The 13,526-nt window shown below is 38.7% G+C and overlaps 1 protein-coding gene across 1 annotated transcript; it reads left to right on the forward strand.

Moving 5' to 3' along the window:
* The first annotated feature begins 963 nt into the window (after positions 1-963).
* On the forward strand, positions 964-13,324 carry LOC139149919 (HHIP-like protein 2). The gene is made up of 9 exons (XM_070721969.1): positions 964-2,108; positions 5,330-5,658; positions 7,054-7,183; positions 7,623-7,765; positions 8,004-8,085; positions 9,518-9,603; positions 10,617-11,069; positions 11,824-12,477; positions 13,070-13,324. Exons 1-9 carry the CDS (start codon positions 1,060-1,062, stop codon positions 13,171-13,173), a joined length of 3,030 nt encoding a protein of 1,009 aa, XP_070578070.1. The 5' UTR covers positions 964-1,059; the 3' UTR covers positions 13,174-13,324.
* Positions 13,325-13,526: the final 202 nt, after the last annotated feature.

Raw genomic sequence — 13,526 nt, forward strand, 5'->3', positions numbered from 1 at the left:
TTTCGATCGTCGTACGGCACGGAGCTCGCGCAGAGGGTGGACGCCATTTTGTTAGTTTACCTTTAGAGTTGCCATGTCAACAGTCGTCGCGCGCGCGACATCGTTGTCACGCCACGCGCTCACTACCTGTTTGGTGGAGACCGTGCACAGTGCCGGCGCCGTGCGAACGGCAGAATGTTTGCTAGAACTTGACCAAGAAACATACCATGGGAAAACATTTCAAGACTCAACGTGATATTTCCGTATTTTGCAACCAGAAATACCCGTGTTCCTCGAAGCCCTTCAAGTTTTTACGTCGGCGACATCGCTTCGCAGGCTGGGAGCGGCAGCCATTTTGTTGTTTACGTTGTTTACCAACAAACTGCTAATGTAGTTCGGGAAAACTCTAAAACTGATGACGTTCATCGTGCATATCTCGACGTTTACCGTGAAATATCACGGCTGATATTTTACGTTGAACGTCACTAGGATGTAGCAATATGGGCATGGGTATATGATAATGTTCCAACATATAGGCCTACTGCTTTCGTAGCTGAATAGCTACTACATATGGCAAAGTCGGCTGTTGTGATGATCCAACTATAATAACTGCAATAGCTGAATAGCTGCTGATTATTACGACTGTCGAGGCTGTCAACCCTCGTGGCTGAATAGCTGATAAAATATCTCAAAGTTGGCCTTTTTGTGCAATCCAGCAATCCCGCACCTTTATGGAATCCAAATCACTGAAAAACCAAACCCATTCGGCGGGATGCATACATTTTATTGGAAAGTAATGAGGTCTCCCCGGCCCCGGGTATTGATACTACATTGAATAAAAGTATTTTGTGTGTTTGAATGCAAGTGAGAGCTGTTGACGGACCGCACCTTCAAAGTGATAAATAGACTAGACCAAAGATTGTAAAAGAGGTCAGAGGTATTCAAAGTCGTCGACCTTCGCGATGTATTGTCTGATAGGCTTGAAATGCAACGATGTTTGACGGCATAAACGGGCGTGACACAATATACAGACAGTCGTCGTCTTAAAGAAAGGAACCGAAAACCTCGGAAGCCGACAATATGGCTCTTTTCAACACATTTTCTCTGATTTGTTGTGTCGTAGCAATATCAATACAGCCAACTTGGGAACATCCTCAGTGTTTGGATTTTTACGCACCGTTCGATGCAAGCCAAGATCTAAGTTTTTGCAGAGATTACTCCGACTTTGGCTGTTGTACGACAGCTCGGGACAGCGAACTCGAGTCGGACTACCAAGAGATCATTGCTCAGATAAGTGCTCTTTCGATTGAGTGCAAGAATTATACACGGGAAATTCTTTGTACAGAATGTTCGCCTTATGCAGCCCACATTTTTGGAGCTGAAGAGACGTCGTTTATAGCCTCTTTTCCAGGTCTATGTACAAGCTACTGCTTAGATTTCGCCCAGGAGTGCACACAGGTAGTTAACATTCTTACCACAGATGGACGATTAACCTCTTTACTACAGGAATCCGCAAGTCGCTTTTGCGATGCCGTTGCGGCTGTCGATATGGACTATTGTCAGCCTGATGTCATGTATAACGAAGAACTAAACCAGGAGATAACAGTGGCTGTGAGTGACTCCCATGGTTGTCTTTGTGTTGAGGAATTCGCTCGTGGACTGCGAAACCCGATCGCTGCCGTTCATGCTGGCGACGGCAGCCATAGATTTTTCATTGCTGAACAAAGGGGCAAGGTTTACGTATATTTCATGAACGGAACAAAAGTCCTTGAACCTTTTCTGGACTTAGAAGACACTGTGTTGACCAGCACAAGGCGAGGAGACGAACGTGGGTTACTAGGAATTGCTTTTCATCCGAAGTATAAGGACAACGGAAGATTTTTCATTTTCTATTCTGTACTGTCTGATGGTACCCAGCTAAGTAGAGTAAGCGAAATGAGAGTACTAACCACAGACGCTAACAAGGCAGACCCCCACTACGAACGCATTCTTTTAGAAGATGACGAACCCAGAGCAAACCATAACGGAGGTCAACTTATGTTCGGAGACGATGGTTACCTGTACGTTACACTCGGTGATGGCGGTGGGAGAGGAGACGCCTTTGGTGAAATAGGCAACGGTCAAAATTTGTGAGTCAAATTACAGTCCTTTGAGGGACTGTGATCAAATGAAAATAATTTGAAATACTGATCAATGTGCCTAGTCTTGAACAAATCGAACGATTTTGGACAATTGTGTGGTGATAAAGAGTGACAGAAATGCATGCGTGTACTATTATTATGATGGCTTTGAGATCATGTGCGGGTTATTGACAGTAAAGGTGTCAATTGTGACTTTCCCTTCTTTTAGTAGTCCAATCAATAAAACAACTATTTGCTTTTCAGCTCGAATAGTTATCCCAAACAAGTTCATATCAGTGCTGTTGACTTAAAGGTGGACTAGAAATGGATAGTCTAAGAAATATTTTATTGACGTCATAATTATAACATTGAAAACCTGAAACTTGTAATTAAAATGACAAAATAACATTTAAATTACATGCACAGCATTCACTATTGTGTTTATTGTTGTTTATCAATATCAAGCCTCGTCATTGAGAAACCAGTCATATTTTCAGACTTGTGGTAAAGGGATTGACTTTCCACACAAAGCGTAATCAAAGGAGTGTGATAAATTGTTAGGTAAAGGTCCCTGGTCAGGTCAACATGTCACACTTGTTTTCCTCCGCGATAGGATTAAACCTATATATGGCTTAATCCTACCTAATTAGATTGTTTCCACGAGTAAATATTGACGTCACACAACCATAGACAGCAGTTTCCTCTATACTGCCCATGACACAACCAACGCAATCGTGTTGTCACTGTTCTAATCTCCTCCAATTTCTTCACGATGTACTCTTCTTTGAAATATTCAGTTCAGAGAAACATCTTCAGATGTTATTGTTGTTGCGGTAATTGTTGATGTTGTTGTTATTGTTGTTGTTGTTGTTGTTCTTGGGGCTTCGGAGGAGCTTCTAGTCGAAATACTCAAAATAGTATAAATGAGGTCCGCGTCTATAGAAAAGTGCAAATTATGACAGGGGTTTATTTTTCCGGTTTTCAAATAAAAATATTTCACTATATGTGAAGACTTAAGATTTATTGTCAACTGTTATGAACCTAATTCCGAGATATGGGCCTTTTACACAAGCATTACCCATAACGCACAAGTTGATTGATAAAATTGCATTTGTCCTTTATCACAACTAAGTTGATAGAACTGAGAGGACGACTTACCCCTAGCCATGGGCATTTTTCGTTTGGCTTGCTCAGAGGTACTCGGATTCTTCAAGGTGGTGACTGCAAGAGACATTGAGAGTTTGTTGGTGCTTCACGTAGGATATATTTTAGGAGGACAAGTTAACACTGGCCATCGCCCACGATACAGCCTTTTCCATGTCTAGGCATAGGTTTGCCTCGGTGAAGAGCGGGAGCGATGATCGTCGTTCGTCAGTCTTATTTTCGAAGAACATTGTTTTAAACAATACCGGAAGACGGGGTGGTTTCTGTCATACCGTACTCTTAAGATATTAATTGAAGATAAAATATTCTTTCAACCATTTACAAATCCGCTAAAAGATGAAAGACTGTGAATAACGTATTACATTACAGTAGCAAGGTTTACATGATGTTTGGTCAACGACCGCCTAGTGTTTAATCCTTGTGGAATGATTTAATCTTGTGGGAACCGAAGTTTGTCTTCATTGACTACACGGCAACTTGCTTCGAGATTTGCAAATGTGATACGTAGATTTCTACGGATGATCAAAACCACATGTCTTTCAACTAAATGAACGAAGTTGGATTTCTCGACGTTTTCTTATAAAGATATTTTAATAAGAAAAAATTCAGCGCGATTGTTAAAAACTTAAGATTAGATATCTGATTATCACCTCCATATTGCATGCTTATCATTTATGCGAGATTTAACAGCAGAACTGCAGCGAATACTTCGTTACTTTCTTGTTTTGTATCTTCTGATTCGCGTGATTTTGTGAATTTGAACTCCCAAGTAAATATAATAAACATAATAGGGTAATTTCCATTGTTTAAGAACTTATCTGATGTAGATAGTTTGTATCATTGTTTTCAGAAATATACAATGGCAGTTAACTTAAATAATACTTTTATCACAGTTTCTCTTAACATTGGTAAAACATATTTAGATTACTGAATGATTGATTCATCTGGCGTACTTTAAGTTTCTGAAGAAGTTACATTTACAGAAAACATATTTAATGTTGATTGGGCCTATACTGAAATCAGCCTGATCAGTCAAACCATAGTTCATGCTCCCTGATCAGCTTTTCTGCGACTGTACTTGCGAATATCGCTAAATGTTGTCAACAAGTAGGTAGTTTTACAACGGAAATAAATTTATAATTCCACAAGTTCACGAGATAGACTGTATAATGCTAAATAACAATAATAACAAGTGTTAAAGCAACGTCCCTATGGTAAAAGGCAGCTAGCAGTTAAAAAAATTGCACAAAACTCAAAGCGCACGTGTTAGATGTCTATGAGTAGTTCTGTTGGTACCTTTAGGTAGCTGTATTAATGCCTGTAAGTACCTCCATTGATGCCTTTAAGTAGCTCTATTGATGCCTGTAGGTAGCATCGTTGATTCCTGTAGGTGGCTGTATCGATACCTTTAGGTATAGCTTGATTGATGCCTGTAAGTAGCATCGTTGATTCCTGTAGGTGGCTGTATTGATACCTTTAGGTATAGCTTGATTGATGCCTGTAGGTAGCATCGTTGATTCCTGTAGGTGGCTGTATTGATACCTCTAGGTACAGCTCTTTTGATGCCTGTGGGTAGTTCTGTTGATCCATATAGGTGGCCTTTTTTGATGTCTATAGCTATATTTCTTGATGCCTATACTTTGTTCCGTTGATGCCTGTAAGTAGCTCTATTGATGCCTGTAGGTAGCTCTATAGATGCCTGTAGGTAGCTCTATAGATGCCTGTAGGTAGCTCTATTGATCCATATAGGTGGTTTTTTATGTCTATAGCTATATCTCTTGATGCCTGTAGGCAGTTCTGTTGATGCCTGTAGGTAGCTCTATAGATGCCTGTAGATACCTTACAGATTTCTATTGGTAGTTCTGATGATGCATATAGGTTGCTGTGTTAATGCCAATATGGGTAGCTCAGTTGATATTTATTGGTAACTTATTGATGCATAAAGGGTAACTCTATTGATGCCAGTAGGTACCTCTAGTGATATCTATTGCATGCTTAAATTCAAAATTAATGGAACGTTATCTTAATCGGCAAAATTATTTTAAATATATTTAAATTTATTGCAGGCAAACTCTTCATGGTTCTATTTTGCGAATAGACGTCGACAGAGAGGAGAATGACCTCCTCTATGGGATTCCACCAGATAATCCATTCGTTCATGTTCCCAATGCACGGAATGAAACCTATGCCTATGGTACACGTAATACATGGCGCTGTTCAGTAGATCGTGGAGACCCAGATACTGGAGAAGGGAAGGGCAGAATATTCTGTGGGGACGTTGGTCAGAATCTCTATGAAGAAATTAATATTATTGTCAGTGGGGGTAACTATGGATGGAGAGGAAAAGAAGGTTATAGCTGCTATGACCAGAACATGTGCAATAGTGCTTTTCTTGGTAAGGTTTCATATGGTCTGTTTTAGAAAGCTATATGCATCCTGTGTTCGTTCTATGGCCTGTTTTGGAGAGCAATAGGCATACTGTGTCCTATGACCTTGCCTGAAAAAGTCTTCTACGGCCTACTTTGGAAGGTACGACGGCCCCTGTGATCTATGAATACTGTTCAGTGTCCACACATCTCATAGACGGAAATTCCTCATATGCTAAGACATGAACAAAGAGTTAATAGACTAAGTATTATTGGGCTTGGGCCGGGAGACTCCAAAATTTCTTAAGGCTGCGCTCACAAATAACCGTTGGGGGGAGGGCTGGAGGAATCGCGATTGAAATCTTATTGTTTTCAGACCCCTCCCCCTCAGTACCCAAAAACATTTCTCAAATTCCCCCGTCTATATGATCAAAATTTGTCAAGTCCCCCACCCCAATTATCATATAGCCGCATTCTTATTAGAGATGCACGCAAAGACAAAATATAAACATGTATTGGGCAGTTCTACTCGCAGATATTCAACACCACCTGTTTTTTCGAGATAAAAGTCATGAAATGTGACAAAATGGTTCTAGATTTTGTTTAATTATAACTGACGTTAGAACAATTGGATGACATTAATATGTTATTCAGTTTATATTGACTTACCTGACAAACTTTGGAATTGGACAATGTAAAGGTAAAAAGGGAACTAACATATTTTCTGGTCCCCCTATAGGCAGTGCAAAACTTTCAAGCCCCCTCCACAACCCCATAAATTTTTGAATTCCCCTCAATTCCTCCAGCCCCCTCCCCACCGCTTTTTGTGAATGCAGCCTAAGGCGTTTTCTTCTTTGAATGACATGGCTCATTTTCCAACGTTTTTATTTAGTCTGATGTATACTGACTTTTCAGGCACTCTTTTAACCTTTGGAGGTTGTTTAAAGTGACAAATTGATTCAAATCTTTGCTGTCTCACTAACAAGGCCATACTGCATTAAAGAAGAATGCGTCTTGGGATAAATATTCAAACTCCCAAAATTTCACAATACTATTTTGTCTATAACTTATGGAGCTCATTTTAAAACTTATGGATTTCACAGACTTATTTTTCTCAAAGTCGAAAATTGTATTTTTCCGAGTAGAGTTAACACAGGCATTGTGGCTATTTTGAATTCCAAATGTCGAGAAATGTTTGGTAATTTGTTTTTCTAGTATTAAATTTTGAACAGTGTTCCCTGATTTGTATTCTTGATTTCGAAAGGGAATGCAATAAAATTTCCTCACAAAAAGTTTGAGCAAAAGTTTAATACTTTCACTTTTGAGGTGCGTAATAGCTAAATGTGCCATAACGAGCACCGTGCATATTTGCCAGTGTGAATAGTTCTCGTAAAAAGAATAAATATTTACACTTGTTTCTCTAGGCGATGACGTTCTTCCAATCCATGTCTACGATCGCTCAGTCGGTAAATGTGTGATTGGTGGCTACGTCTACCGTGGATGTCAGTCACCAAATCTGCAGGGACTTTATATTTTCGGTGACTTCTACAATGGGTATGTCAGATTTAAATAATGATTATAAGGACTCGCGAGGTAGTTTACTTTGATTGAGATGACCGAATCTGACAATTCATTGCGCTGCAACACCTAATCAAACTGCTAATAGTATTGTTTGTAACTTTGAATATTTTAGCGGTACGCCAACGGTCTCTCCACTAGATGACTAGATGTCACCAAAAATATTAACTGAATCGCGACGAATAGCTTAAATGTTGTGCGGTAGTTCGTCGTTTGCCAACTCGCAATGTTGTTGATAGACAGAAGCAGCCAAGCGGTCATGAAATCATTCATTTCTGATCCCTGACATTTTTTGTAGTAGTAACACCAGGGTAGAAACAGAACACTATGATGTACGTCTGGTTGAAATAGGATCTCGGTGACATCTTCTCAGTGAGTCAAATCTTACAAGATACTATTCTTACATGTATTTCAGAAAGTTATTCAAGTTGACAGAGAATCCTGAGACCGGTGCATGGGAAAGTGAAAGGCTGTGTATGGGAGATTCCAGTATTTGTAACAGTGGACTCACCGGAATTTATCCAACCAAAATACTTTCTTTCGGCGAAGATGAATCGGGTAAGATGACATTTTCTTTAAGGAACATTTTCAACACCACGAAAGTACATCTTTAAATGCACCGCGCAAGAGAGGGTTCCTGTTATTAAGTACCACCAATTACCATTCACAGACTTTTTCGTGATATATCGTTTGTTATACCAAGTGAGCCTGACCAAGTTACCTGAAGCTGACTACCGACTTTTAACTTTAAACGGTGTCCATGAGTTTATACATTTTCTTATGTTTCCAATTTCAGGTGAATTATACATATTATCCACCAACAGTGAACGCACTAACAACAATGGAGGCAAAGTTATGAAAATCGTCGACCCAGGAAGGTAACGCACTTTAATTTTTAGCTCACGTGTTTACACACGTGAGCTAACGTCATAGCGATGTCTTTCTGTCTGCCTGTCCGTGTGTGTGTGTGTGTGTGTGTGTGTGTGTGTTTATGTGTCTACACGATAAGTCAAGACCGTCTGAACGGAGATGTGATAGATAGGTACCATATGCTCATGGCAAGAACTGATTAGATTTTGGTTAGTGTGGCTTGCATATTAAAGAAGTTATGAAATATCATTTTTTTCATATAATGGTTTCCTATGGAAACATGAGATATCTGACTGTTTAGTGAAGCATTTAGTAGTTAGAAGTTAATTAAGGGTTCATTTGCATATTAAATGAACTTTGTAATTATTTTATTTTTTATTTTTTTATTAAGATTTATCTAACGTAGCTTTTTCTTTTGCTCGTTGTGTAATTTGTGTAGTGTGTTATGGTGGACTGACTTTGTATAGGTGTTTTGCAACTGTTTTGGTCACCCAATCCTATGTAGCCCCCATTTTTAGATTACGTCAGATAAATCTTAACAAAGAAATGAAAATGAAAATAATTACAAAGTTCATTTAATATGCAAATGAACCCTTAATTAACTTCTAACTACTAAATGCTTCACTAAACAGTCAGAAATCTCTCGGATCAGTATCACTATGGACACAGACGACATCGACACAGAAAATAACAACATTCAGAGAAAAGTTACAAAAGAAGCAGACCCATTTTGTCTGATAACAGCCAAATATGATAGGGTATAAGTTACTAAATTGTACCTAGACCTAAACGATGTTTCCGCGTGTCTTAAGATCTTATTATGCATGTAATCTTGACTGTACCATTCAACAGAGTAAGCTCTACTTTGATTCTTACAATCACCACTATTCACAAACCACAACAAAATCGTCCCAATTCCATCGAATATTGATTATTTCAAACAAAATAACTAAATTTCTTTGATTTGCTTCATTATGAAATGAACTAGACTGACATATGGTAACAAAGAACGACAAATAAACCTTAGAATGAACAATAACGTTAATTTTGTTTCCTTTTACCTCTGTATCAACTCTTCCTTTTTTGCAATGTCGTATTCAATGTTCTAATTATAAACTCAGAAGTAAACCGAGGACACATTTGTCTAAATTCATTCATCTTATCTATCTATTTACCTATTTACATCTCCATCATCTATATCAAGACCGATAGTCAAGGCTTACTATGAAGTTACTTTGAAACGAATATACTTACGAGTCTTCGAATTTTGACAGGGTCACGGCGGGTAAAGGTAAAACAATACACCAGTTCCGACAATACACGAGGAGGGTCCGACTTCAGTTATTCCAAGTGATCTTTGTTCATCCACTATTTATCAAGTGTTTTGTTCGTCCACTAATTTAGAAAAATTAACGGCCAGAATCGTTTTTTTTTCGCCAGACGCGGAGATCCCGAGAAATGTGGTAAAAGATTAAATGACAATGATCTTATGGTCTCGACTGAAAACGTCACGCCTACACATTCAGGTTAGTAATATTTTAGAAGTGCAACACGATGCACATCATTTTAATCAGATGAATTCTTGCCTTTTAGGAAGTATCGTCTGCTACACGAGTAGGTGGCAGATATTTGTTAGTAAACGCCTAGTTTTGGTCTCGTCATAATAACATGACTTATACACTGACATGTAGTTTCCCAATCTTCTTCCAACACAAAAACGATGTCTAAAACACTTAAACGTCACATTTAACCTTTTCCTTTGTAGTTGATAACAATTGCATTGTAATGCACTCTCTCTCAATTAGAAAGCACTTGGAAAACATGATGTAAGCCCATTCCTTCCGATATAACTCTCACAAATATACAGACCTTTCTCAAAACTTAGATCTTCTTTCCGGAACTATTAAACATGATGTGTAGAGTTGTATTTTAGATTGACCAAGTTGTGCATACCGATGTAAATCTAATTTAATGGAAATGTTCATATGCTACATTTGCTCGGTTTTTAGCTGGTTTTTAATGCGTCGACTTTGTACTCGAACGCATACAACTTTGCTGGTAAGACTGCTACAGACATTTGAAAGCCTTCATATTTCTATCGGCGAAATTGAAAACCGATATTGATTCACTGATAAGCGACCACTTCAGTGCCAGTGATAACGAAAGACAGTATGCTTTGTGCTATTTAACATTTAACACGATTGGAACTGAATTTGGGAGAATTTGATCTTTGTGTTGTTAAAATTTCTCAACAGTATTAGGTGCCCTGTAGCTTAAAGTTGCAATATTATAAGTGAATTGCAAGAAAAGAAAAGTAGATGAGCTTACATTTGCAGATTAAATCAACATTATTTCACCATCTAATTATCCCAAATAAGTTGCAATCATGTTAAAAAATCTTTTTAACTTTAATATTGAGGATTATTCGGCGATTTGCTCATGAAGTCTACTGCTAACCAGTTCAAATGGCTATGGATCGAAAGAAGTCACTGTTGCAATGCAAATGGCAAGCTATTCCACACTTTAAATTTAATTGTAGTGACAACAACATCGTCGGCCACAACGACTGAAATGTCACAAACTACAGCACCAGAAACATCACAGATCCAATCGACACAAAATTTACAAACAACAGCAGCGACGTCAAAGGTTACACCGACCGATAAACAGACGTTGAAAACGACCAAGGAGGTACAAGTCAGTACATCTGAACTGTTACAAACCGCAGCTTCAGGACCATCACGGGTCACCACAGCCTTACCGTCACCAGTAACACTGGCATCCTTATTCAAAACGGCAGAAGAAGCAGTCTCTACGTTGACTCAAAACTCACTTTCCAAAACCACTGAAATGCCTCAAACTACAGCTACCGAAGAATCTGAAGTGACAACCGCAAAGAAGTCGACAGTCATAACGAGTACGGAATCTTACGCCACATCGAAAGAAACATCAGAAATTGAAACGATTGACAGAAAACCTTCCACCCGTGCAGGTTGGTAAAACGGCACTCTGCTTTCGCAGGTCAAGAACAGAGAGGCTTTGAGTGGGGTATGAATTGAGAAACGGCGCTTTTATCATGGGGGCATTGTACGACGCACACAAACAAAGAACAAAGACAAAAATGGCATGAGTCAACCACCACAACATACTCTCATAAAACTACACACAATCTTTTCTGCGACATCCTTTTATGGAAATTAATGACTCGTTTTATAGAGCGGAACGTTGTATTCAGGGCATTAATTGTTTAAGAACCCTGTACTTTTGTCCATTCCAAATCAATGCTCTGGAGGAGGTCGCCAAATGTGTCGGGCTTTACTCATTTAGATTTCAAAAATGTCGATTCACCGGTTGAACTCACTTGAAACTTTAATATTTCAATCGTCAAGACCGCATACGTGTACAATAGCTTCGCAGACATCGAAGAACAAGGCGTAAATTTCTCTTCGGCGTGTTTTTTATCGTTCTCAGCTTTTCAGTTAAAACGCCGGTGTCCTTCGAATGAAACATTGATAAAAACTGTTAGGAACTCAAAAGTAGCTTTGTTTGTATATAGATGAAATGGTCACATATCAAGCTTGTTTTTACTATTTGTTAGAGTATCCAACAATGGAGTTCAAAGCTCTATAACTAATTGATATTGTCTTTCAGTTTTGTCAAAACCTAAGGGCTAAGAAACTTTTAGAAGTATTCAAGTATTTCAGTGCACACAATGAATAATTTCCACACTTTAAATTTAATTGTAGTGACAACAACATCACTGGCCACAACGACTGAAATGTCACAAACTACAGCACCAGAAACATCACAGATCCAATCGACACAAAATTTACAAACAACAGCAGCGACGTCAAAGGTTACACCGACCGATAAACAGACGTTGAAAACGACCAAGGAGGTACAAGTCAGTACATCTGAACTTCTACAAACCGCAGCTTCAGGACCATCACGGGTCACCACAGCCTTACCGTCACCAGTAACACTGGCATCCTTATTCAAAACGGCAGAAGAAACAGTCTCTACGTTGACTCAAAACTCACTTTCCAAAACCACTGAAACTCTTCAAACTACAGCGACCGAAAAATCTGAGGTTTCAACTCAAAAGAAGTCGACAACCACAGTTGAATTGAATCATGTGTCGACGCAAAAACTAACAAATAAAACGACCAATATGCCACAAACTACCGCCGTTTTAGAAAAACATACGAGATCGTTCCCAACAGAAGAGGAAAGAAATACTAAAACCCAACACCTTAGGCACACATGGTTTTCTGACAGTGAACCATCGCAGCCCAACGTGACGGAAGTCCAAACGACTGGAAAACCAAACATCAGTGAGACCGACATAACCCCAGACAGCACAAACGATGTACGGGACACTACAAATCCCGATGCCTTTCGTAAGTCAAAAACCAAGATTTTGAAATTCAGTGTTTTTTCCTCTCTGTTCAAACTGTACACGTCATTGTTTACAGTGTCCAAGACCCACACTGCGTCTAGTGGCTTTACGATACTGGTGTGCTCCGATCTATGCTTCTTTTTTAAATAAACTAATGAACTGTAACAAGTGTTGCACGACATGCTTGCAATAACTCTTGCACTCTTTAATCGAGGACTATCGAAAACACCTCCGTCTATGTTAGGTTTGATAACGTTTGAGCATGTGGAAACTGAAATAGACAGACTTAGTCGATGTCTTTAGAGGTCAAAATAATTGACTACTTCCGTACTTACGAAAACAATGTACAAAATTTCAAAACGTAGTATTTAGTAGTATTTAAGAGTGTACCAAACGTGCTAATAAGACAATAATTTCAAACTATTTGACTTCTGGCAAGCATTTTAAGAACAAAAAATGTGATAAAAAGTAAATGAAACGAGTTGTTGTGAAGATATTTCAGACCTTATTGTCACTCTTTGTCAATCAATCACATGAAATTATTTCTTTCATGGTAATCGCATGTTTGAAATCCTCATTTGTTTTCTCCACAGGTGTCAGTGGTACCACTTGGACATCAGTATCCCTCATCACCGTCAGTACATGTATCACCCTAAATGTTATCATGAATTGGCTGCGTTGGCTCTCTTTTCCTTGAATTGAACTTAGATGTGAAGATATAAATGAAAACAAATGTAAACATCTGCTTTAAGTTTACAGAGATGGAAACGATTTGTTCATTGTATTCAACGACAGTAAGATTGACACGTTGACGTTTCATGGTGAATCGACTCTTTGTTGTTAAGGTAGTATGCACCTCGAAAGTGAAAGACTTAAACTTTTGCTCTAACTTTCCTAAAGGAATCGTTCAATCATTCTCTTTCAAAATCAAGATTAAAAATAGAGGGTCACCGTGCAAATTTTGGTACTAGAGAAACAAATTACCAAAGATTTACCGATATTGGAAATTCAAAATGGCCGCCATCCCTTTGTTAACTCTATGGAGAAAAA

Source organism: Ptychodera flava, chromosome 14 (genome assembly GCF_041260155.1).
Source record: "Ptychodera flava strain L36383 chromosome 14, AS_Pfla_20210202, whole genome shotgun sequence".
Classification (NCBI taxonomy): domain Eukaryota; kingdom Metazoa; phylum Hemichordata; class Enteropneusta; family Ptychoderidae; genus Ptychodera; species Ptychodera flava.